This window comes from Hakea prostrata, chromosome 4 (assembly GCF_041222555.1).
Source record: "Hakea prostrata isolate BN-2017 chromosome 4, UWA_Hpros_2, whole genome shotgun sequence".
Taxonomy (NCBI): domain Eukaryota; kingdom Viridiplantae; phylum Streptophyta; class Magnoliopsida; order Proteales; family Proteaceae; genus Hakea; species Hakea prostrata.
In genome coordinates this window covers 5,356,661-5,382,430 of record NC_142603.1, presented here as the reverse complement: position 1 = coordinate 5,382,430, position 25,770 = coordinate 5,356,661, and the positions used below count along the sequence as shown (strand labels likewise).

Here is a 25,770-nt window from a genome sequence, read left to right as displayed (position 1 = left end):
TTTGGCAAGGAAGAAAAAGCTCAAGCTTTTTTGACCATGTAAGGGAAATGTAGATTCATAATGAAAACCTTGTTTTTTCCTTCTTTTTGGCAAGGAAGAAAAAGCTCAAGCTTTTTTTGACCATGTAAGGGAAGTGTAGATTCATAATTTAAACACGTAATTGTGAGGTTTGTGCAGCAAGGCCAAGTCAAACTGATATTTCTATCGCCTCTAACTGATAAATAATTATGAAGGCAATTTAAGATAATCAAGTTATTGGTGATGATAGGAAAGGTGGTTACCCGCATTTTGCCTCAGTGCTGTGCAAGACGTGTTTAGTGAAAATTTTGATCTGATACTTCAAATTCTTTCAATTTGGATTATATCACTTCTCAGTAAATGAACATTTATAGGCTTCCGTTGAACGTGATCATGCCTAACGACTTTCTTGTAGTTTCTTACTTATGAGATGAACTTCCAAATCAACTCTAATATGATTATTTCTTATCTTATCATTTTTAATTTTGTCATTCATCTATCTTAACATCCTCATTTTTATTACACTGAGTTTATTTATATGATTCTTTTTAACAACCCAACATTTTGCACCATACATCATAGCTAGTTAAATGATAGTCCTATAAAATTTTCCTTTCAGCTTTAATGAAATATGTCGGCCACATAAAACCCCATACACACATCTCTACTTAATCCACCCTATTTTAATTATTTGAAAAAAATATTGTCCTCTATATCGTCTCTTTTATTATAATTGAACCTAAATATCTAAATTAATTATTCCAAAAAAATCTTCTTGTTGTCAAATTTCTCCACCTCATCATTTCCCCCATCATGATTAGAGTTACAAACTAGATATTCTTTCTTGTTCTACTTAGTTTTAAAACATTTTGATTTCAAAATTACTCTCCATAATTCTAACTTGGTATTAATTCATACTTGAGTTTCATCTATCAACACAAAATTATCAGAAAAAAAAAAAAAAAAAAAAAAAAAAACAAAACAAATACCTCATTTTAAATATCTTTAGTTAATTTATCCATTATAAATGCAAAATATAGGCTCCCAAAAGACTAATAGAAGAGCTAACAAAACAGAAAATCTAAGACTACAAAGTGTTATCAAAATTAGAACAGCTATTTTAAAATCAACAATATAAACCCATATATCTTCTTGAAGTGCCATTTATCTTCTTTTACCATTTCAAGCCAAAGTCAACCATATCATCTGACTTTCAGTTTTTTGGTCTTCGGGACCACAGCAATCATTCATATCATCTGATTCGTAAGTATACTATAAAACCCTATTGCTTCTTTTTTTTTTTTTTTTGTGGGTTTGTGTGTTTGGGGGGTGGGGCAAAAGGATTCTTTATACCAAGAAAACTGACATTATAAAATCACTTCTCAATTTCATTTCAACTTCAATTCTATGATGGCAAATAGATTCACAGCGCTACGAAAAACAAAACAGAACTATTTAAGGTCAACAACAAAACTAGAGATTATTAGCACCAAAAGTTGCTTCCTCACCATATCGATAGTCAAAATATTTGTTCTTTTTCTTTTTCTTGGGTGAATAATAATCAAAATACTATCGATACTAATGTAAAATGACTGGCAAGACCTCAGATAACGGATTCAATTTCATCCGAGCCCACGGCCACTCCATTTGGGGTTTCTTCTGTGTGGAGCTGAGATGAAACTTCATCAATGGCTGAATTCAGCTGTGCAATCTTCTCCGTTAATATCTTTCGTGTCTTCTGTTGATGCCAATTGGATTATCATCCAAAGAGATGTCAGTGTATATTTCAGAGGAGACAAGGTTCAAACATATTTTATGCAGCAAGATCATACAAACTGATTGCTAACAGATATTCCGAGATGTTTAAGCGCATAAACAGGAATCATTTTCTGTCCTAGTAGACTGCAGAACAGTGAAGTAAAAAAGAATGAAATTCTAACATACTTTCCCTGTAAACCACTTCTAGTTCATATTGGATCTAATGCTTATGCTGTTTCTGAGGTTATACAGTGCCGATTAGTTATCCTCAAACAATGCTATGATTCATCTTAAGCACCACTTGAAGCTGTTAAAGACCACAAGAATGTATATCAACAAATGCACTATCATTCTATTAACCTCCTACCCCATGGGATAACTTCCATGTGGCCAGCCTCACATGCAGATGGAATTCAAACATGAAGGTCAACAGCAGTAAAACCACTAGACTGAAGAAAATGACTCAATCTGTTCAAATTTGAATGCCAAATTGGTTACATGGGTTATGAGATTAGTACTTTTGGGGTTACCCTGTAATCGATGGAGTTCTAGAGAAGCCCAAATATGAGGGATAAGAAGTCTCATACAGGATTCAATGTAGTTTCCACTCTCAAGTTCTAGAAAGAATTTCCATTTTGTGGAGAACGTAGGTTATTCAAAGGATCCCTCCAAACACACGAATGGGTTTCCTTCTAGTATTTTCAGTAAGTTACAGATAAAGAGGAGGCATAACACCCAACCAAAAGATTTAACAAACACTATAGCCATAACTTTGACAGACAAAACATGGTCCTGCGGGAATCAGAACTGCTTTATAGGTAATGCACAGCCAGAGTTGGAGAGATTCGGATACAATCCTAAATTTGGATCGCTACGCAATCCAATAAAAGTGGGAAGCTCAATTACAATGAATGGTAGCAAACCCATAAACATTCTGAATGGTTCAGCCATTATTTGAAGGATCAAGGACACATGTAGATGAAGTTCAAGGAGGAAAGACAAAACTGGAATTTCTGAAAAGCTACGGGTAAAACAGGGAAAAAAATAAAAATAAAGAAATTACGGCCAAACTGAAATCTAGAACTGATGTGGGTATAAAAAATAAAGCACACGCAAGAGATGGAGGGTTTTGAAATTAAACAATACCGGTCTTATTTTGCAATTCATGAGAATCTTGCCATCTTCTTCCTAGAACAGGACTGGACTAGCATAAACCTTTTATCAATTAAGGTGAGAGTTCTGCCTCATGTGAACTCCCTTTGTCAATTCAGGTGAGAAATCTCCGACATTTCCACTCTAATCAACACAAAAGTCCAGGCTTATTATTATCCAATGCCACAGACATTTAAACCTAATGAACTATCAGGCATGAACTGAAACTTCACTGGAATCAGACCTGGCAGAACCAGTTCTGAGTGCTGGTAAAGATTTCTATAGACCTCTAGAATTTTGGCCACCCTAGGGCAGTAACCTAAACCTCAAAATCTCAGTCACAAAAAATTGAATGTGAGAGACAAATTGATTTCAAAGGGACCATATCTATAACCTATCGCCCGGAACAGAGCAGGAGTTGGGTTTATAGAGTGATAATCAAGAATGGGGTGGAGGGAGGGAGGAAGAGGAAATCAGATACAAAAGTGAACCAAACTAATCAAAACTTAAAATGACCCCGTCAATGACAGGTCAAAATATTATTCGTGTATCAATTACCAGAAATCTAGCAGAATCTCAAAAAGTTTCCACCATAGTCTACCAGCAAGTGGACAAGCATTGCAAACAAAGATATAGAAAATAAAGTGCAACTCATGTGACATGATGTAAAATTCAGAGGAAGTAATCACCTCCAAAGCTTTTTCTTCGTCGTATATAAATTTGGGCAGTTTCCTCATCAAATCTTTCTTGTCAGCACCAGCCAATACCTTGCTTATCTGCAAACCAAATGATATCTCAGCTAGTGCAAGCTTATATACATGCTACCTCAGTAAGTGATGCATCATGTATTTATCCACCAGATGCTGCCTGCAGTTTTAAGTTTGATCATAAAAAGTGGCAAAACTCAAAACTTCTAGTCACTATGATTTATTCAAGTCCTGCATAAGGATTGAAGAAACTAGAACTGCCCCAAATAAAGGGGCTGGCCTTGGTGCAATGGTCTGACGACCAAAGTTGTAGCCTGAAGCCAAGCTATCAAAACAGCCTCTGAGAAAAAATTGTTGGAGTAAAGCGGCATAGGAAAAAGGCCCCCCGAAATCAGCTCGTGCGGAATTTTTTATTTTTTATTTTTTAGAAGTAAAGACATGGCATAAAATTCAACGGGAAGACACCCGATAGAAAAATAATGACTATCCAATTAGCAATTCCACAAGAAACTGTTAGAAGGACAAGCATAAGAAACTATACAATCAACTATTGCATTAATAAGACCTAACAAAACCCAATCCAAATGACAGCAGGTACACATGGCAGATAAATCATGGTATTACCTGAGGTGCATATACGCAGCCTAGTGTTCCAACCACTATGCCTCCCAGAACAAAGCCACCAACAAAGATACCTGCACTGCTTGATTTTCCACTATCACTGCATTCATGAAGGATGTATGAAAGTGAAATAAAAGAATCAATACAATTTGCATAAGAGAGCATCAACAAATAATTCTGAAAAATGAGCAGAATAAAGAAGGAAAAAATCTTTTTGGATAAAACCTAAATTAAAACACACATGTGCCTACATATACGATCACATTAACCCCACATTATTAGAGATACAAACACGTTTTCCCTCCCAAGCCCCATCAACTCTTTACATCATCTATCAAAAGAAAAGACACAAAATCCAGATAATTTAACAAGGATTGAAATAAGACCTATACGCTGCCTGAACTGTAGTTAGCCTTCTATTAGCTGAAAGTTTTGCCTTCCTCTGATGAATAGGAAGAAAAGCTACACTGCTGGAGCCACCATTCAGAAGAAACTGGTCCACTGGCTTCAGAGAGGAACCTAGAACAGAAATTTGGCACAGTTCAGACAGTCACCTCCAAGCAGAACTCCAATTATGAAAATATGATCAAACAAAAGGTATTTGTACATACATTATACATGGTCCAGTGCAGCTCAGATATAAAGTCCAAAAACATTTGCGACACCATGCTCCAAGAGAAACTAATGAGCAGCAGCACCTAAGCTAGTCTCCTAAAAGTTCCTATTATATGCATATTGTTCTGTGCTTCTTGCATCTTGAGTCAGAAATAACTGACAATTTTAAGGTTCCTAGTTTCAATTAAAAATTACAATTTAAAAAAAATAATTTATATTCTTTCCACAATTTTATATTTTGAAATTCAAAATTGAATTCAAGACTCAAGCTTTATCCCAACTGAAATTGGTATAAATTTCCACGAAATTCTTGAGATTCCTCACCTCACAAACACACACACACACACATGCACACACACACACGCACACACACCAGAGACACAGAGGCAGCACAAGCCTGTGTAGCTAGAGTAGTAGCATACATCACCGAGCAGAGGACACTATCAGCTTCAGCCTACTTGGCCGATTTCGGTATTAGTGAAGATGATCACGGCAAAGTCAGCACTGAAGAAGTAATTCATATGGAAGAGTTGGATAAAGTTCCTAGATGGCAAGGTAAGGACTGAACTATGCACTTCTAAGGGGTGAACCTATTTTGGATAGCTTCTAGTGCTTAAGGTGCATATGGGATTGACTAGGAGATGGGGCATTACAGGTGTTGGGATACCTTTTGAATAACTCTTAGCATAGGAAGGAAGAAGTTAGGGTGAGAGGTGAATTAGAATGTTTTCATGGTTCGATTGTGAATGGTGTTGCACTCTTTCCTGGGTGCAAGATTTCTTCCTATTATATCTTTTACACCTCCTTGACCTCAACCAGTACCCCCATTATCTCGATAACCTCTACGACTTGTGGTATTAATTCAATATTCTGATGGAATGAAATATTTCCCCAATAAATTCCTAATCCAAAATATTAACATCCCCCCTTTTCGCCAGCAGATCTGAAGTTAAGTCTCTAAAGAATGTTCTGGAAGGCTCGAGAAGAAAAAGAACATGAAAACATAAGAAGATCAATGTTAATATGCAATGAAATTTGATTGATTCCCGGGTGAAAAATGGTAAGATCCTTCCCCTCCCCCCTTCTTTTTATTTTTCCCTATCCATTTGAACCCAAACCTATGTATCAAAGCTTGAAAGTCTGAGGATGAAGAAAATAAATATGGGATTTAATATCCAAAAACACAAGTATCCGATTGGACTGGCCTATCAAGGCAAGTTGGCTAATTCAGGGACCAACTAGGAGAACTTGACACATGATCTCCCTGTCAATGATGCAGACCCTATCTGGCCGAGAAGATCTGAGATTAGGAACCATTCTCCCACCACTTCGTGGGAGCTGGAGAAGGTCATATTGTTATGCAGCATTACCCCTACTTTGTGGAGATGCTATTCCTGACTCTAACCTGCAACCACTAGGATCCCTTACCTAGGTCCTTATGAATGTCGGATTGTTTTATGGTCACAGAAATTGTGGAAAATATATCACTTCACCTTCACCAATCATTTCATAAGAGACGGAATAAAAAAATACTGCAGGGGCAGATAACTCTGAAGTCCATAGCTTGAATAGGGAAACAAGAAGTGGTAACTAACCAAACCTCCTAGACCTCCAATACTAGGGGGAAATCATTCAACCTTCAATAATTACTGCATTTTTATAGCACTTGAATTCAATGTGGGAACTTTGCAAAGAAAAATAGAACTGCATCAAGCTCTTTAGAACCTGAACTAAAACTTATTGACACAGGACCAATATTACCAATATTATCAGACGAACATCCAGAAATCATTATTTAACACTGCAGTTATCCAAAAAAACTGTACTCTATCTATATGCAATAGTAACAGGGCTGCTGTCAACCCTAAGGGTTTTCCAGGAAAAACAAGAAAATTCTAGAGACCAACCTCTAGGGGTTCACCAAACATGGAAAAGAATTGCCAAGGTGGGAAGTATAACTGAAAAACACTGTTTAAGAGGAAATACTAATATGTGGACCATGGAAACAAATTCAGAAAAGGCTGCATTAATTAATAATAGTACAACCAATAATGTTTACTAATAACATTATTATCATGGCATTAAAAATTTGAAAACTAAAGCATAATCACCAAACACCACCAGAGATAGTTTAATATAGGTCAGGATCTGTATCTTGTATAAATTTAGGTAAAATTTGATCCAATTTCGTATTGAAATGTATGAAAAAAAACCCAGATTACAGAGTATCCTCTCCTTATACAGCTGAGTATAAACCATTGTAGTAGACTACGAAATATAGCTGAATCGATCAAAAATACCTTCTATAGTCCAACTCCAACACTACGAAGTACATACACAGTTGGAATCCTCATAGAAATTAGTCATGACGGATCTCCAACTATCTGAAAGTACATATCTAAATCAACTACAAAATTATCACTCATAATAAAGAAGTATTATTCATCACAATTTAGGGTGAGGGAATTCCTACGCAGTGGACGAATTTTAGCTACATCCTAAAGATTTTCAAAGTCAGCAAACAAAGAAAAACAAACATGGGCTACGAAAAAAAAACCTAAAATGGTGGAGAAAGCGATCTCGAAGCAGATCACAGAAATTGTCTTTAACAATTAAATAAAAAACAAAAGTTTAGAACACAGTTACCATGGGAGGAACTGATTAGCTGATTTTTCGTAGAAACAACAGGGTTGGCGAGAGCAGTCATCGTTGCGAGCTGTGTGCTTCAAAGATGGGAAGTGATAGATTACTCAATGAGGATAGAAGGGAACTACTGAAGCTTAATTACTCTGAGATCGGAAAAGAAATGGTGTTTTTAATTCTTCTTTCGGTTCGATAATATCGAGGATTTGGTCTAAGCGATTTATTTTGTCGTGGTCCGGCCGGGCCCATTGAATACTTGGTCCGGTTGTTTTATTTATGAGAAATGTTTTTTCTCTCCCTATTCTTTGCTTTCTGTCTACTCTTCTATTCTCAAAATTTCACCTTTGATTCTTTCCAAAAGTGAATTTTTACTTTTCATTCTCCCTGATATTTTTAAAATAACTCAAGTAGTCTTTATATACAACAAATAAATTAAAATTTTTTTACTGATTAAATGATAAACACAAAGAGTTATTTGGTCATTTTAAAACATCAAGGGAGACTGTGAGGTAAAAGTTAAAATTATTTATTTTTTCCGAGAATTAGAGGTGAAATTTTTGAGAGTAGAGTAAGAATAAATAAAGAGCAAGTATAAGGAGAGATTGAAAATTTTCTTTAAACAAATAAAACAAAGGAGACCAAGTATTCAATTGGTCCGACTGAACCACTACAAAATCAATTGCGTCGACTAAATCATCGATATTATCAAACCGAAAGAAGAAACACCATTTCTTTTCCGATCTTAGAGTAGTTTCACTAGTTCCCCTTTCTCCTTTGAGTCATATGTCACTTCCCATCTTTGAAGAAAAACCACGCAACGATGGCTGCTCCGCCAACCTATGTCGTTTCTACTAGAAATCAGCAAATCAACTCTTCCCGTGGTAACTTTGTTCTAAACTTTGGTTATGATTTCATTATTAAAGATACTTTCTTTGATATGCTTCGAGATTTCTTTCTCCATCATTTTAGCTTTTCTATAGCCCATGTTTGTTTTCCTTTGTTTCCGAACTTTGAATATATATATTTTTTTGCTAATTTTAAATTCATCCATTTCACAGGAATTCCATCACCCTAAATTATGATGAATACTTCTTCATTTAGTGTCTGTGTTAATTTTATATATAGGAGAGTAATAGTAAATAAAGAATAAGTACAAGGGAGTGAAAATTTCTTTTCACTTATTTATTTATTTTTTATAAAAGAAGATTCATTGACAAATGGGGCATTACAAGCAATGGTGTCTTCATCACGTAGATTTTGGAGCCATAAATTGGTACTTGACCTGATGCTTCATCCAATCAAGTCGACCGGGCTAAGGAATTAGCTACTTTATTAGCATGCCTTTCCTTCTTTCTCTTTCTCTCATTGTTTGGTTTGTTTTTGGCAGCTTGAGAAACATCTTCCATAACAATTAGAGTAGACAACAAACATAGTTAAACACAATATTTTCTTCAATCTGATTATTGCTATTAGCTTTAAAAGTTGTAAATGGTAAGAACAACAACTAGAAGATGAACTTCCATTCATCTAAGATGATCCATTCAAAGACTCAAGAATGTCCCCTTCCCCTCACCATCCCACAATCCCCAAGAACAAAAGAAGAAAAACAAAATATTCATAGCACTTTAAGTATTATTAATAATCTTGCTCATTAGGACCAATAGGGGTGCTTTCCACCTGCATAGCATGTTTCTCTTCCTCTTCAGAACTTAAATACAATGCTTTCTATCTGTACAGTATTTTTCATTGTTCTAGTATACCAGAAAGCACAGAGAAGAAAGAACACCAAGTTTGTGAAGCTTAACACGGCTAGAAGAGCATAGAAATAATATAATTTTCCATAGTTTATGTTACTAGTTAGCCATCCACTGCCGATTTGGGTTCCTGTCACTTGATTGACTATGGACACCAAGAAGCTGCTGACAAAAAACCCGAGCCCAACCGTTGACAGAAAAAGGCCAGTGCTCATTGACTTCATTCCTTTTGGAGCTCTAGTTATAAAGAAATCAAGCTGACCACTGTACACAAATGATTCTCCCACACCAACAAGAAAGAACTGTGGGATCAATATGACAAAGCTTAAAGGTAAAGTTGGAACATTGCCACCCACAGAACTAACCACAGAGATACGTCTTGTCTCAACAACTGCAGCAACTATCATGGCTACAATTGAAAAAGTAAAGCCAATGGCTATTCTTTGCAAGTTTGTGAACCCTGCAAATCAAAAAGTAGCAAAATTAACTAAGTTTTTGAGTAACCTAGCTAGCAACATATTTTCAAGATCTAAAGTCCTAAACTTAAGATTTCATTGTCATAAGTATCCTCCTCATTGATCTACCTACCGTGTTTCCCTTTCCACCTCCTCATTGAGGTAATGATCACTCGATCATAAATAGCAGAAGCAACTAATATGCCAGCAATATAGAAGACATTGAATGATCCTGCTGGGATTTGAAACTTCCCAATTGATCTTTGCATTGTTGAAGCTTGCTCTACAGAGAAGGTGAGCAATTGCGCATGTATGGTCCAAAAAAATATTGTTGAGGCCCAAACTGGCAGTAATCTGACCACCATCTTCACCTCTTCTACCTTTGTCACTGGACATAGTTTCCAAGGATTTCTAATCGCAGAATCATCGATCCTAGTTTCATTTTCTTCTATGATTGCAGCTTTGTCCAACCAACTGTAAAAAAAATAAAAATAAAAGGATAGTCTCGATCAGCATTATCATGCAAACAAAACATGAAAAACAACATATACAATCTTAATCTATTCATCTTACCAAAGTTGGTCAGTGTGATGGATTCTTGTAGCTTCAGTGGAATCATCATATAAGATATCAACACTAGGACATTTGAGTTTCCTCTTCCATATGGCAGCCACCAAAACCTGAAGGATTTGAATAATGGGGCTTCCCAAGCACTTCTTGTACCTAAAATGTCTGGTTCGGCAAAGAAATCCCACTAATCCAGTAATGAATACAAGACAACAAATTCCATATCCCCAGCTTCGACTAACATAGTCTTGTACATAGATATCAACTGTGACACCAAGAAGAGTTCCAAGGCTGATGACGAAGTAAAATCTACTAAAAAGGTAATCCATCTTTGTTTTTTCCTTCTTATCCTTTTCGTCGAATTGATCAGTTGCAAAACCTGATACATTGGATTTAAGTCCACCCTCTCCCAATGCGATTATGAACAGAGCAGCATTCATAACTCCAAGTTGTAGTCCATTGGCCACTATACATGTACTTCCGTTGCAGGGTGGTGGTGTTAGGCTTGGCACTATGGTTGATATAGCTAAAAGAGCAACACCCTGCAATGTTCATAGTTCATAACCATTGATGACAAATTAGATTGCAACCACTAAGTTAAAATTGTTAGATGGATAGACCAACTAGTATAATTTTACTTACTAGTGTTTCAATTAATGTGGATATGACAATCGTCCAATATCGGCCTAAGAAAGTATCTGCCACGAAACCTCCCAACAAGCATATGATATATGCTTCACCAGAAAAGTTTGTTACGATATTGGCAGCAGTTGTACTAGGAAGATGCATCGTCCCAACCCCATAAGTCACAAGATTGGCCGCGATTCCCATTGTTGTGAACCTTTCACATGCCTCAACAACTACAGAAGATGTAGTATTTGTTAAAGAAAAGTTTTAACTTGGCATCTTTCCACAAATTCACTTTGATGATTAGTGCTTGTGTTTGTATAAAGTTAAGCTCAAGATTGCAAGCAAGCTTCCTGGTTAGACTCATGTGGGATAAGAGAACCAGGTAAGTTTTCCAAATTGGCTTCTACCTACTAAAATTCATATGCATGAATAGCAGAAAACTGAAGAAAACATGACTTCATCATAAGGCTGCAAATCATATTTAGAAAAAAAACTATGTAGAGAATAGAAGAAGGAAACGTACTGAGGATAAGAGATGCAGAGAGCCATCCTCCAGTTCTCTCCTTATCAGCAGGTTGTCCCTTGTAGTCTACTGCATAAGTAATTTTTTGATTCATTTTTGTTTCCTGAAAGGTACAATTGCTTTCTTGTCTGCAACCAACCCAACAGTAATCTCACAGCCTTCCTGCTCTCTATAATACCGGCAAATAATGTCTCACATCCCTCACTTCTTTTGCTGCTTTCAAATATCCTTGGCTACTCTATTTATATCACTTTACATTAATTGGGGTTTAAGGCCAAACAATATCTACAACAAAGATAACTAATAAAATGGAATTACAATTGAAGACCTTGGAGGAATGCTTGGTTGATTGAAGGGATATGATGCTGCATGCTTCATTTTTTATTAGAAGTCAATGGATTAGACAGGATTCAGTGTAAATATCTTAATGGAGTATTTGTATTTTCATTTTTTTTTCTTTGTTTATTTATTTATTATTATTACATACACGTGCTGCACTGTGAATGGAGTTGACTATAGTTTCCGTGTGATTGATTCTTATGAGTGCCTTGAATGTCTTTATGTAAGAATGTGATCCAAACTCGCTCGGATGAGGAGGGTATCTACGAATGTCTGAGGTGTCAACTGTATTCGTACAGACTTCTACCATATGATATCATCTTGCTAACTTATTAAAAAAAAATTACGTCTTATGCATTGACATGCAAAGTTCAACACCAAAAAGTCTTCTTAAGGAAATTTTTTTTGGGGGAATTCTTTTTAGAGAGAAATATATATTATACATGTAAAGAAAAGACAAATTAAACTCCATTTAGATATAAATAAAGCTGTAGATTTTAGTTGAACCTTTAAGTAGCTCAAATAAAAGGAAAGGAAAAATAATTTAAAATAAGAAGAAGAGATTTTAAGAACGTGAAGGAAGGACAATAACATCATTAATTGCTGCATGCTTCATATGTGATTAATACTCCATGTTAATTATCAACGATGAATAACAAATAAGTAAAAGGAAAACTCTATGCATTAAATAATATTTCACTTAAAACAACTTGACTTTTTAATATATGAGCACCAAAAAGAGGGCCACATTAATATACTACATAATCTGTTTACGGGAAAAAATAATATATATTAATTGTATTTGCATTACAATTTTTTGCACTAGCAAATCTTTGAATATCGAGATCAGACGGCTAGTATGCATTGCTATAAAACACGTGTACCAGAATTAATACTAGACTTCCAATCTGAGAGCCTAGAGTGCTCCAATAAACATGAGGATATATTTTGAATTTGATAAGTTTGATTTTTTTTATAAAATACAACATTTGATACATTTTGATAATTATAATTACAATAAGACATTCCAATTAAGTTGAGAAAACAACAACAATAACCGCAAAAGAACTTGCGTTCATATAAAAAAATTCCATTAAAAGACCTAAGGATTTGTGGCCCCTCCCAAAAAAAGAAAAAGAAAAAGATGCAAATTTCTTAGGTATGGTAGATCAACAGTCTTCTTTTGGAATGTTATGAGGTTGCTCTCCATTTAAATAGCATATTTTTCTTCTTCTTCAGAGCTTGAAATGATGATTTCTATTTGTACAGCCTTTCTCATTATTCTCATATACCATGTTGCACAACCAACATAGAAAATTAGGTTTATGAAACTTAAGATGGCTAAAAGAGCATAAAAGTAGTTTAATTTCCCATCATTTATGTTACTAGTTAGCCATGCATGTCCAATTTGGGTTCCTGTCACCTTGTTGACAATAGACACCAAGAAGCTGCTAACAAAAAACCCAACTCCGACAGTCGAGAGGAAAAGCCCAGTGCTCATCGTCTTCATTCCTTTTGGTGCTCTACTTATGAAAAAATCAAGTTGACCACTGTACATGAATGCTTCTCCAAAACCAACCAGAAAGAATTGCGGAATCAATATGTAGAATTGCATAGGCAAAGTTGTAACATTGGCACCCACAGATTTAACGACTGATATTCGTCTTGTCTCCACAATCGTAGCGACTATCATAGCCACAATTGCAAAGATGAGACCAATGGCTATTCTTTTCATGTCGCTGAAACCTACAAATCAAAAAAAGTGAGATTAACTATAGCAATAAATTTTTTGTTCAAATTTTAGTTTTATATGTATCTAAAGTTTTTACTAACATTAATTTCCTACTAATCTTTCACACTTACCATGTTTCCCTTTCCACTTCTTCATCAAGGCAATGATAACCTGGTCATAGAAAGCAGAAGAAACCAATATGCCAAGAATATAGAAAGTATTGAATGAACCGGCCGGGATTTGAAACTTCCCAATTGATCTATCCATTGTTGAAGCTTGTTCTACAGAGAAGGTGAGCAATTGTGCATGTATGGTCCAGAAAAAAATTGTCGAGGCCCAAACTGGTAGCAATCTAACCATCATTTTCACCTCCTCTACCTTTGTAACTGAACATAGTTTCCAAGGGTTTTGAATCACAGAACCATTGGCCATGGTTTCTTTTTCATCTATGATTGCAGCCTTGTCCAAACAACTTCTCCCACCCACCCCAAAAGAAGAAGTTATTGTTAGTTCAATCATGCAAATGCAACTCAAATACAAAAAAACAGAAACCGAAGACAACTTACTTATGTGTCTAGTTTTTAATACCCTTTGCTACTTACCACAGTTGGTTTGTATGATGGATTCTTGAAGCTTCAGTGGAGTCTTCATACAAAGTATTAATGTCCAAACATTTGGATTTCCTTTTCCTTACAGCAGCCACCAAAACCTGGAGAATTTGATTAATGGGGCTTCCCATGCATTTCTTATACCTGTATCTTCTAGTTCGTGTAAGAAATAACACCGTACCGGCAAAAAGTACAATACTGCAAATCCCATATCCCCAAGCTCGACTGATAGAGTCTTGTATATAGACTTCCAATGTGATACCAAGAAGACTTCCAAGGCTAATAATAAAATAAAATCTACTGAAAAAGTGAGCCATCTGGGATCTTTCCTTTACGTCTTTCTCGTCAAATTGATCAGTTCCAAACGCTGCTACAGTGGATTTAAGTCCACCCTGTCCCACTGCAGTTATATATAGAGCAATATTCATAACTGCAACTTGTAATCCAGTGGCCTGTATACATGTATTTCCATTGCAAGGGGGTGGTTGTAATCCTGGCACTACAGTTGATATTGATAAAATGGCAGCACCCTGCATTAATTAATGATGATACCAGTAAGTAAAAGAACACACATTCATGGTGGTAGACCATTGAAAAAACCATGTTAGGTTCCAACCCTAAGAGTTAAAATGATAAGGTGGCTGGGCCAAACATGCCAATGTTGTAAGAAAACCACCTTTCTTAGACAACCAATGTGGGACCATGTGTGAGAATGCTCTATTCATGAATATGACCCACGTAAGATTTTGATGAGCTCATCTCCCTTCTCCCCCCACAAGAAAGATGGAAAAAAGGATCATTGAAAAGTAGCTGATCAGTTGGCAATACCGGCACCTCTTGTTGAAGAGGTAATGTGTTCGAGTCTCTTTGTGGTGTATGTAATAGTCCCCATCCTCCATTATAAAAAGCTCCCAATCCCCTCCCTCCCTCAAAGAAAAATAAAAAACTATGAATTTATCTTTCTCTGCGTTTTTTCTAAATGAGTTCAAAGTTGAAGGGGAATCCACAGAGTTGGTGAAGAAGAGCATTGAAGACATCAATGGAATCATTGGTTGGAATTCCAAACATCCTACTAATGTATTAACATGGACGTCCCGCTACCACTTTCCTTAAAAAGATATTATCATCCCTTATTTTGAGGAAGAGAGAGATAGGCACATGTGAGTGCTAGAATAAGCCTCACTCCCAAATAGAGAAAAATACTTCCTTATACATGCATACAAAGCAACTTAAATATTGCTACTTATATATACTTACTAGAGCTTCAATCATTCCGGAAATAAAAATTGTCCAATATCGGCCTAAATAGGCATCCGCCATGAAACCTCCAAACAAACACAATATATGTGCTGCGCCAGTAGAATTTGTTACGATGTTGGCTGCAGTTGCACTTGGAAGGTGCATTGTCCCAGTTGCATAAGTGACGAGGTTGAATCCAATTCCCATTGTTGTGAACCTCTCGCATATCTCAACAACTACAGAAGATTTCATTATTAGTAAAACAAAGTATCTCATTAACATTTTTCTCTTTCGAGTTGTTTATACACCTAATATAGTAATATTGATTGCTCAGCTTTTCTTGATATGAATCATATGATATTACCTATTAAAGATACATGAGATGCGTGCCAATTCATGAGAAAACATCTAATTGAATAAGATTGATTTGGGTGGGAGAATAAAAGAAGGAAGTGTATGTACTTGAGATAATAGTTGCAGACAACCATCCTCCAGTTTTCGTCTTATCAGCAGGTTGCCCCTTGTAATCTATTGCATAAGTAATTTTTGGAATCATTTTCTTTCCCTGAGAAGCACATAACAACATTTTATCAGAAAACAATGAACTAATAATTAGTGCAAACTTTGAACGCAATGCTCTACTTTAGGTCAGGGTGTGCGAAGAAACCCTTAGAGAGAGAGAGAGAGAGGGAGAGAATTACTTGGCTCATCGTCATGTTTGTTTGATCCCCACAGAACCTTAAGTATTGTATTTATACGAATTTTCAATGGTAAAGAACTAGGGATATTGCATGGGGTATTGCATGCTTTAGATCTGAATGAAAGTTTACGAAATGGACTGGTTAAGAATTTTGCTGATCGGAAATTCTTGTGTGCCAAATAATGTTGTTTCAAGCCCAGCAAGATGGGTGGTATACAGTTACTGTTAACCTTCTCAGAAGACTGGTAATGTGAATTTAGTTGACAATCATGCTGTGGCAATGTGATATTCCTTGCTGTTATAGTGTGACTTCCGCCTTGACAAATCAAACTTGGTCTTGTGCTGGTCTTTGTTATTTAAACTGTGCTGCTCATGTCATCTAGAAAGGTTTGACTTTATTTTAATTGCCAATTATGGCAATATAATAAATTACGTCTCGTGGAAGGATAAATGCATCATTGCTGCATGTTTTATATATGAGTATTTGGTAAGTCTAATTGCGTAAATCTGTAATATAAGGAATTAATTACGTCTCGTGGAAGGAAGGATAAATGCATCATTCCTGTCCTGTTGTATCCCATCTTATATTTCTAGGAGTTTCAATACTGTGGAGATCTCTTAGTCAGGAAGACCATTTTAGTTACGGCCCAAAAGAATGGTTGCTTTCAAATCGGTAGTTGATTGAGTTATGTTCATCCTCCACTCTTGCCTGCTTTGAATAGCAATCTAGGTTACCAAAAAAAAAAAAAAAAATGTTTTATATACGAGTACAAGTCTACATGATGCTTTCCAAGAAGTAGGGTTTTTTTGGATTCCTAGTGTTGGGTTTGGATATGTCTTGTATTCTATTAGTCTATATAATTAAAGTTTGGGTCAATTACTTGTACATAGGTGTAATTGTAATTGTATGAGGATTAAAGTTTTGGTTTTCCTTATAAATATTCTTTAGGATAGCCTATAAAAAAGACAAGCTAATGTTAGCACTTCATGCGATTTTGCCAGGACCACGTAAATTTCTTGCTGTTTTAAGTATATTTTTCCTTGAGTTTTCCTCCGTGGTTGCGCATTTCATCTCCAATGCCTATTGTAATCAATTCTGACCTTTTCCATGCCTCTAAATGATGTGGTTCCTTGTTGGAAATTTTGCATCCAAGAGAAAAACTGAGAAGCTAGTGATTTTGCCTGAAGTTGGGGATATCAGTAGGACAGGTTGCTTATCAAATGCCTGACTCGAGAAAGAACTGCTAGCATATATAGTGTAGGTAATAACTCCATTTATCTCAATTCGATTAAATGATGGAAAAATCCTTACCTGGATTCGCTTTCCCAAATTATGGAGTATCTGCAGTGGAAGTAAATTGGATCCACGTCATCGTTCCTCCACCAAAGCTCCACCGGGGTGATTCCACAATCACTAGGAAAGGGAACAAGTTCCACAACCCAAATGCCGTGTGGAAAGGATGGAAGAGTGATCTAAAGCAAGGAACTCATTTCCTTCATTTCTAGGAGAGAGGAAGAGAGAGATGGGAGCCACCTCTTTTCTGGAAAACTTACTTAATGCAATCACTTACTATCTCGTGCGGTGGTTACCAAAATATATAACCCTCTTTTGTAACCGCCATAATAGTAAGTTTCCAATATTGCCCTTGGGCATATAATTAAATTAATAATTATAAAATCCCAAAAATAAGTTCCATTTGGTGCTCATCCTTTCTACTATTATGATCTCACCTTGGTTTTTGTTTCCTTCTAGCCTACAGAACCATTTTGATTCTATGAAGCTTGGAGTTTTAGTTCGGTTGTGTTCAGACTTCACATTCAACATTTATTCTTTTTTTTTTCAGTATATATGGCTTTCATATTCATGTTTGATAATACCCTAGAGACACTTGCAAAGGCTAACAACCAACCAAAGTTTGATTCGGTTGAGAATTTAAGATGAAATGACAGAACTTAGAATTAACTCCCAATTTTGCAAAATTCTTTTCAAAGATATAAGGATTTTTCCCCTACTAAAGGATCTTTTGTATTAAAAAGCGAAAAAATTATACAGTATCATTCAAAGATACATGGATATGTCAACCCACCAAAAAGGGGGGGAAAAAAAAAAAAAAAAAAAAGAGAGAAAGAAAAAGAAGAAAAGAAAAAGAAAAGAAAAGAAAAGACAAATTAAAAGAAGACAAAAAAAATCCTGTGTTCATGGATATCATTCACAAATTTTCTCTGTAGAAGCTGTAATGGTGCCATTCTTCTCCATGGCATGTTTCTGTTCATCTTCAGGACTTGCATTTTTTATTGTCCACACACTTTTGAATCATTAGCAAAAATCTTTGAATATTCAGATAAGACGGCTAGTATGCGTTGCTATAAAATGCGTGTGCCAGAATTAATAATTGAATTCCAATCTGAAAGCCTACAGTACACGTAAGGAGATTTGTTGGATTTGATCAGTTTGATTTCTTTGTAAAATACAACATTTGATAATTACAATTAGATCAAATAAGATATTCTAATTAAGTTGAAAGAACAACAACAACAATTACAAATGAACTTGCGTTCACATTAAAAAGAATTTTATTCGCAGAACCAAGGATACCTCATCCCAACCGCAAAAAAAAAGAAAAAAGAAGAGAAATATATACAATTTCTTAGGTAGGGTTGATTAACAATCTTCTTCTGGAGAAGCTACAAGGGTGCTCTTTGATTGCATAGCGTTTTTCTCTTCCACTTCAGAACTTGAAATGATGCTTTCTATTTGTATAGCATTTCTCATTATCCTTGTATACCATATTGCACAACCAAAATAGAATATTAAGTTTATGAAACTTAAGATGGCTAAAAGAGCATAGAATAAGTTTAGTTTCCCATAATTTATGTTACTAGTTAGCCATGCACGTCCAACTTGAGTTCCTGTCACCTTGTTGACAATGGACACCAAGAAGCTGCTAACAAAAAAACCAAGTCCCACAGTTGAGAGGAAAAGCCCAGTGCTCATTGCCTTCATTCCTTTCGGAGCTCTACTTATGAAAAAATCAAGTTGACCACTGTACATGAATGCTTCTCCCACACCAACAAGAAAGAACTGTGGAATCAATATGTAGAATTTCATAGGCAAAGTAATAACATCGGCACCCATCGATTTAGCAAGTGATATTCGTCGTGTCTCCACAATTGCAGCAACTATCATAGCCACAATTGAAAAAATGAGACCAATGGCTATTCTTTGCTTGTCCACGAAACCTACAAATTAGAAAGATTGAGATTAACTATAGCAATTAATTTTTTGTTCAAAATGTAGTTGCTTAAATTGTAGTTTTTATTGACATTAATTTCCTACTAGTCTCTTATTTAATGATCTTTCACTTACCATGTTTCCCTCTCCACCTCTTCATCAAGGCAATGATAACCTGGTCATAGAAAGCAGAAGAAACCAATATGCCAGCAATATAGAAAGTATTGAATGAACCGGGTGGGATTTGGAAGTTCCCAATTGATCTATCCATCGTTGAAGCCTGTTCTACAGAGAAGGTGAGCAATTGGGCATGTATGGTCCAGAAAAATATTGTAGAGGCCCAAACTGGTAGTAGTCTAATCATCATTTTCACCTCCTCTACCTTAGTAACTGAACATAGTTTCCAAGGGTTTTGAATCACAGAACCATTGGTCGGAGAACCTTTTTGATCTACCATTGCAGCCTTGTCTAAACAACTTCCCCCACCCACCCCAAAAGAAGTTATTGTCAGTTCAATCTTGCAAATGCAATTGAAATACAGAAAACAGAAACTGCTTGTTCTTTCCATTCTCATCAAATAAGGAAGACAACTAATTTTATCTATCTAGTTTTTAATATCATTTGCTACTTACCATAGTTGGTTTGTATGATGGATTCTTGTAGCTTCAGTGGAGTCCTCATATAAAGTATTAACGTCCAAACATTTGGATTTCCTTTTCTTTAGGGCAGCCACCAAAACCTGGAGAATTTGAATGATAGGGCTTCCCATGCATTTCTTATACCTGTATCTTCTAGTTCGTGAAAGAAATCCCACGATACCAACAACAAATACAATACTGCAAATCGCGTATCCCCAAGCTCTGCTGATGTAGTCTTGTATATAAATTTCCAATGTGACACCAAGAAGGGTTCCAAGGTTAATGACAAAATAAAATCTACTGAAAAAGTAAGCCATCTGGGATCTTTCCTTTTTGTCTTTCTCGTCAAATTGATCAGTTCCAAACCCTGACACAGTGGATTTAAGTCCACCTTGTCCCACTGCAGCTATGTATAGAGCAATATTCAGAACTGCAACTTGTAATCTATTGGCCTCTATGCATGTATTTCCATTGCAAGGGGGTGGTTGTAGTCCTGGCACTATCGTTGATATTGCTAAAATGGCAGCACCCTGCATTAATGATGACACAGGTTAAGTAAAAGGAAATGAGTCCAGATCCTCTCCATTTAGGCAAGTCGTCCTCCCATCCCCCCATGCTCTGGGTTGGGTGTCAATTAAAAATAAAACACAAGAAGAAAACTACTTCTTTATACATATCTATTAAGCATGCACTACTTTATATTAATTGCTATTTATACTTACGAGTGCTTCAATCATTGCAGAAATGAAAATTGTCCAATATCGGCCCAAGTAGGTATCTGCCATGAAACCTCCAAACAACGCTATTATATATGCTGTGCCGGAATAATTTGTTACGATGTTGGCTGCAGTTGCACTTGGAAGGTGCATCGTACCAGCTGCATAAGTGACGAGGTTGCATGCAATTCCCATTGTTGTGAACCTCTCGCATGTCTCAACAACTACAGAAAATGTTAGTATTATTAGGATCGGGTGGACACAAATTCATGAAAAAATATTTGATTGAACAAGCTTATAAATTAGGTTGGAGAATAAAATAAAGAAGAACTTATTCATACTTAAGATAGAAGCTGCAGATAACCATCCTCCAGTTTTCTTTTTATCAGCAGGTTGCCCCTTGTAGTCTATTGCATATGTAATTTTTGGAATCATTTTCTTTTCCTGAGAAGCACATAAAAACATTTTTATCAATTAGTTCAAGCCTTGGACGTTGCTCTACTTCAGGTCAGGGTGTGCTAAGAAACCCTTTCGGTTCAAAGTTGACATTAGGGTTTGTCTATGACCCTAACCCTAAGTTAAACAAAGGAGATATCTCCAGTATAGCGAGACTCCGTTAAACCATCAACTTTCTGCAACACATTGTAGAGGATAATGGAGCTCACGGCCATTACAATATTTTCTCTTTCACGCATATTTAAAGAAGTTGCAGTTTTCATATGAAAGAGAGAGAGAGAATCACCTGGCTCATCGTCACATTTATCACCTGGCTCATCGTCACGTTTGTTTATTTTTTCGTCTCACTTCTCTAGCTGAGCTCCCACAGAACCTTAGGTAGTGTATTTATATCACTTTACAATGGTAAAGAACAATGTACTGCATGCTTCATACCTAAATGGAAGTCTTTTCATCCCCCCCCCCCCCACCCCCACAAAAAAGAAAAAAAAAAAAATCTGAATAGAAGTCCAAGAACTGGACTGAATTGATAATTTCACTGATCTTTTAGTGTTACAAATAATGCTGTTTTGCCTGGTGTTAGATGGATCATGGATGTCCGTAGACTTCATTAAATCTCAGCAGCACAAAAGAATGATTTAGTTATAATCAAGGAACAATTAGTTTATTTCCCTTAAATTAGTATAATCTACACGTGCATATGCTCTTTTATCCGACTGAGATTTAATAGAATCTACGTGGTATCCATCCAACATTCGGCACCCATGGAGATGCGTCACCCTAGCACGATAGAGAGAGGGGGGAGTAGAGAGAGTGACTGTTAACCTTCTCACCGGAGTGGCATGAACAAATGCTGTTATAGTGTGATTTCCTTCACGAATCAAACTTGATACTGTGTTCGTCATGTTATCTACGAAGGTCTGACTTTTATTTTCTTTTTCTGCAATTTAAGAAATTAGATCTGGTGGAAGGATGGATATAAATGCATAGTTGCTGCGTGTTTCACATATGATACAAGTCTACATGGCGCTTTCCGCAGAAGCGAGGCCTGAGAATCACTTGTGGTTTTTTCCATGCTTCCTTGTGGTGTTGTGCCTTGTTAGAAATTTCGCACCCAAGAAAAAGCTGAGAAAGCTAGCTGTGCTTGTAACTGAGAGGCTTGAGAGCCCATGGTACATGAATGATTTTGCCTGAATTTGGGATATCAGTAGGAGAGGTTGATTATCAAATGCTTCACTTGAGAAAGAACTGCTAGTATATATAAACTCCGTTTTAGTTTTCATCATTTCTACTATTCTGATCTCACCTTGTTTCTGTTTCCTTCTACAGATCATTTCGATTCTTTGAAGCTTAGAGTTGAGAGAGCATGACTTGTATTCAATCTTCTTCACATTCACCATTATCTCTTTTCTCCAGTTATATATGGCTTTCATATTCGCGTTCTATAATATCCTGAAGAGACTTGCAGAGGCTATTGAACCAACCAAAGTATGATTCTGTTAAGATGACCAGAACTTAACAAAAGATCGATATTAACAGAATCTGCAAAAGCTTGGAAAATAATCCCATTCTCGGACTTTAGTAGTTACATGGTGCAAAGGTTGCATCTGCATCAAGGTTTATAATTCAATCAAATGGCACCAAAAGAACCCCCAATTTACAAAATTCTTTTCAAAGATACATGGATAATTGGATATGAAACCCACCCCAAAAGAATAAAAATAATACAAATTAAAACAAGAAAAAAAAAAAAATATCATGTGTTCTTAGATATCATTCACACTCTTCCTCTGCAGAAGCTGCAAGGGTGTCATTCTTCTCCATGGCATGTTTCTCTTCCTCTTCAGAACTCGTAATGATGCTCTCTACTTTTGTAGCATTTTTCATTGTCCTTACATACCATACAGCACAAAGAATATAAATTATCATGTCTACAACGAGTAGCACTGCAATAAGAGCATAGAAATAGTTTAGTTTCCCATAATTTATGTTACTGGTAAGCCATCCAACACCAGCTTGATTTCCAGTCACACTACTGATTATGGAGACCATGAAGGAGCTAACAAAAAACCCAACTCCCACAGTTGAGAGGAAAAGCCCAGTGCTCATCGACTTCATTCCTTTTGGAGATCGCGTTATGAAAAAATCAAGCTGGCCACTGTATGTGAATGATTCTGCCACACCAACAAGGAAAAATTGTGGAATCAATATGTAGAATTCTAGAGGCAAAGTTGTGACATCTCCACCCACAGCTCTAACAACAGACATCCTTTTTGTCTCCACAATTGAAGCTACTACCATGGACAAAATGCCAAAGACAAACCCAATGCCTATTCTTTGCAGACTGGTGAAACCTACAAATTAAAGTGAGTGAAACCATATTAATTTAAGGTTAATACAAATAATCCCTCATATACTTGAGAACTATATACCACACCTACCATGTGTTCCTTTCCATCTCTTCATCAATGGAATGATCACCCGGTCATAGAAAGCAGAACCAATCAATATGCCCAAAATATAAAAGGCACTAAAAGATCCTGATGGAATTTGAAAATTTCCAATTGATCTCTTCATTGTTGAAGCTTGCTCCACAGAGAAGGTCAACACCTGTGAATGAATGGTCCAGAAATAGATTGTGGAAGCCCAAATCGGCAATAACCTAAGCATCATTTTCGTCTCCTCTACTTTTGTAACCGAGTTTAGTTTCCATCGATTTTGAATTAGAGAACCATTAGCCCCATAGTCATTTTCGTCTATTATTGCAGCTTTGTCCAAGCAACTGCAGTTTAAAAACAAAAATATTGCTTTTGTCCCTTGCTATTAGCAATGAAAAGATAGTCGAGTTTCATGTCTAATATACTTACCGAATTTGGTCTGTGTGATGTATTTTTGGAGCTGTGTCAGTAGAGTCTTCATACAAGGCATCGGTGTTGGCAGGATACTTGAGTTTTCTCTTTCGTAGAGCAGCCACCATAACACTAAGAACTTGAACAATAGGACTTCCCATGCATTTTCTGTACCTGTAACTTCTATACCGTGACATATATATGATAGTCCCAAAAAAGAATGCAAAACAGCAAAGCCCATATCCCCAGCTTCGGCTAACATAGTCTTGTACACCAATTCCCACGGTCACACTAAGTAAAGTTCCAATGCTGATGATGAAATAAAATCTACTGAAAAAGTAATCCATCTTGGGTTTTTCTTTCTTATCGTTTTCATCAAATTGATCTGTTCCAAATCCAGATACATTAGCTTTAAGTCCTCCTTCTCCCACTGCGATCACATACAATCCAAGATTTATGATTCCTACTTGAAATCCGTTGGCCACTACGCATGTATTACTATTAGCATCACAAGGGGGTGGGCGTAGTGATGGCACTGCACAAGCTATTGATAAAATGGCAGAACCCTGCACAATTCATCGATCATGTATTGCTATAGTTAATAACTACATGACATGGCATATTTCAATATGAGATTCATATATGGAAAATAACCAATTTTGACTCATTTCTTCTCTATTATTTCTAGTATTCTTACCACTGCTAATGTTATTGCAGAAAGGGCAATTGTCCAATATCGACCTAAGAAAGTATCAGCCACAAAACCGCCAAGCAAACACAAAATATATCCTGTGCCGGAAAAGTTTGATACGATGTTGGCCGCAGTTGCACTAGGAAGATGCAATGTTCCAACTGCATAAATTACCATATTGGCTGCAATTCCCATTGTTGTGAACCTCTCGCACATCTCAACAACTACACAAATTTCACTCGTTAGTAAAATAAAATATTAACTTGTAAATTTTATAAATTCACTTTGATCAATGATGGATGATTATGCAGTAAAAGGAAAATAATTCACATGCACTATCTGTGAGAGAAAAGGTTATTAGGTTGAGAGAACAGAAACATTTTAACCTAAATTATGTTTTCCTCAACATAACTCAACATTTAAGAGGGTAATATACCTAAGATAGATGCTGCACACAACCATCCTCCAGTTTTCGTCTTGTCAACTGGTTGTCCCTTGTAATTGATCGCATAAGTAATTTTTGGACTCATTTTGGCTTCCTACAAAATACATCATTTTTAGTAAAAAATATACAAACCTAGATCAAGATTCCAGCACATACTCAGCAAGCATTATCGAACGATAAACATATTTAAAAATAAAAATTGTACTACCTTGACATGAAAAATAAAATAAATGAAGGACTACCTAATGACCATAGTGTGCATAGGCGTACACGGATTGTTTTGCGAATATATAAAAAGATAATTGAATCTTGAATATAAGATTTCATATGTTGATATTCAAATAAGTTTTTATACATCAATAGGTCAAAATGTTCATGTCATTCTTTAAAAAATATATGACAAGGTGGTTAGAGTTCATGTTGGATGTAAATTTAACATTTGTCAGACGGGGAAAGATGGGGTCTACCTTCCACAAAATATTTGGTTAATGTTCAAACCCAACATAGCTACCAAATGAAGTGACAGATGTAGAATTGAAGTCTCGCGTCCTCCTCTACTAATTAGGTAAAGTATATAGAATCTCTATTATAATATATAGAAGTAATTAAGTAAATAAAGAACATGGAGCACCCGATGAAGCTATTGGAGAAATTTTTTAAAACAACTTAAGGTTAAAAAACA

General features: G+C 36.0%; 4 protein-coding genes and 1 pseudogene across 4 annotated transcripts; all 5 read right to left on the bottom strand.

Annotated features, from left to right (window-relative positions):
• Positions 1-1,374: 1,374 nt before the first annotated feature.
• On the bottom strand, positions 1,375-7,675 carry LOC149017328 (inner membrane localized protein). The gene is made up of 5 exons (XM_089151652.1): positions 7,518-7,675; positions 4,643-4,775; positions 4,260-4,356; positions 3,618-3,704; positions 1,375-1,756 (listed from the first exon to the last, which is right to left on the bottom strand). Exons 1-5 carry the CDS (start codon positions 7,576-7,578, stop codon positions 1,622-1,624), a joined length of 513 nt encoding a protein of 170 aa, XP_089007778.1. The 5' UTR covers positions 7,579-7,675; the 3' UTR covers positions 1,375-1,621.
• A 1,474-nt stretch (positions 7,676-9,149) lies between these two features.
• On the bottom strand, positions 9,150-11,510 carry LOC149017327 (protein NRT1/ PTR FAMILY 6.2-like; annotated as a pseudogene).
• A 1,482-nt stretch (positions 11,511-12,992) lies between these two features.
• Positions 12,993-16,077, bottom strand: LOC149017326 (protein NRT1/ PTR FAMILY 6.2-like). Its single transcript, XM_089152927.1, has 6 exons — positions 16,063-16,077; positions 15,824-15,926; positions 15,380-15,597; positions 14,120-14,652; positions 13,646-13,989; positions 12,993-13,528 (listed from the first exon to the last, which is right to left on the bottom strand). Exons 1-6 carry the CDS (start codon positions 16,075-16,077, stop codon positions 12,993-12,995), a joined length of 1,749 nt encoding a protein of 582 aa, XP_089009053.1.
• Positions 16,078-18,723: 2,646 nt separating this feature from the next.
• On the bottom strand, positions 18,724-21,055 carry LOC149017325 (protein NRT1/ PTR FAMILY 6.2-like). The gene is made up of 5 exons (XM_089154472.1): positions 20,989-21,055; positions 20,654-20,871; positions 19,926-20,461; positions 19,429-19,769; positions 18,724-19,301 (listed from the first exon to the last, which is right to left on the bottom strand). The coding sequence occupies exons 2-5, from the start codon at positions 20,840-20,842 to the stop codon at positions 18,724-18,726; spliced, it is 1,644 nt and encodes a 547-aa protein (XP_089010598.1). The 5' UTR covers positions 20,843-20,871; positions 20,989-21,055.
• A 1,821-nt stretch (positions 21,056-22,876) lies between these two features.
• On the bottom strand, positions 22,877-25,146 carry LOC149017324 (protein NRT1/ PTR FAMILY 6.2-like). The gene is made up of 5 exons (XM_089152926.1): positions 25,080-25,146; positions 24,650-24,867; positions 23,971-24,518; positions 23,545-23,885; positions 22,877-23,457 (listed from the first exon to the last, which is right to left on the bottom strand). The coding sequence occupies exons 2-5, from the start codon at positions 24,857-24,859 to the stop codon at positions 22,877-22,879; spliced, it is 1,680 nt and encodes a 559-aa protein (XP_089009052.1). The 5' UTR covers positions 24,860-24,867; positions 25,080-25,146.
• Between the last annotated feature and the right edge of the window lie 624 nt (positions 25,147-25,770).

Coding starts and splice junctions, on each gene's coding strand:
- LOC149017328 (XM_089151652.1), bottom strand. CDS start 7,578: ATGACTGCTCTCGCCAACCCTGTTGTTTCTACGAAAAATCAGCTAATC. Junction 4,776..7,517: donor GCTAATCAGTTCCTCCCATG/GTAACTGTGTTC, acceptor TTTCTGTTCTAG/GTTCCTCTCTGAAGCCAGTG. Junction 1,757..3,617: donor ACGAAGAAAAAGCTTTGGAG/GTGATTACTTCC, acceptor TGGCATCAACAG/AAGACACGAAAGATATTAAC.
- LOC149017326 (XM_089152927.1), bottom strand. Junction 15,598..15,823: donor GTCTGCAACTATTATCTCAA/GTACATACACTT, acceptor AATCTTCTGTAG/TTGTTGAGATATGCGAGAGG. Junction 13,990..14,119: donor ATCCATCATACAAACCAACT/GTGGTAAGTAGC, acceptor GGTGGGTGGGAG/AAGTTGTTTGGACAAGGCTG.
- LOC149017325 (XM_089154472.1), bottom strand. CDS start 20,842: ATGGGAATTGCATGCAACCTCGTCACTTATGCAGCTGGTACGATGCAC. Junction 20,462..20,653: donor CTGCAATGATTGAAGCACTC/GTAAGTATAAAT, acceptor TCATTAATGCAG/GGTGCTGCCATTTTAGCAAT. Junction 19,302..19,428: donor GAGGTGGAGAGGGAAACATG/GTAAGTGAAAGA, acceptor TCTAATTTGTAG/GTTTCGTGGACAAGCAAAGA.
- LOC149017324 (XM_089152926.1), bottom strand. CDS start 24,859: ATGTGCGAGAGGTTCACAACAATGGGAATTGCAGCCAATATGGTAATT. Junction 23,886..23,970: donor CATCACACAGACCAAATTCG/GTAAGTATATTA, acceptor TTTAAACTGCAG/TTGCTTGGACAAAGCTGCAA. Junction 23,458..23,544: donor GAGATGGAAAGGAACACATG/GTAGGTGTGGTA, acceptor TTTAATTTGTAG/GTTTCACCAGTCTGCAAAGA.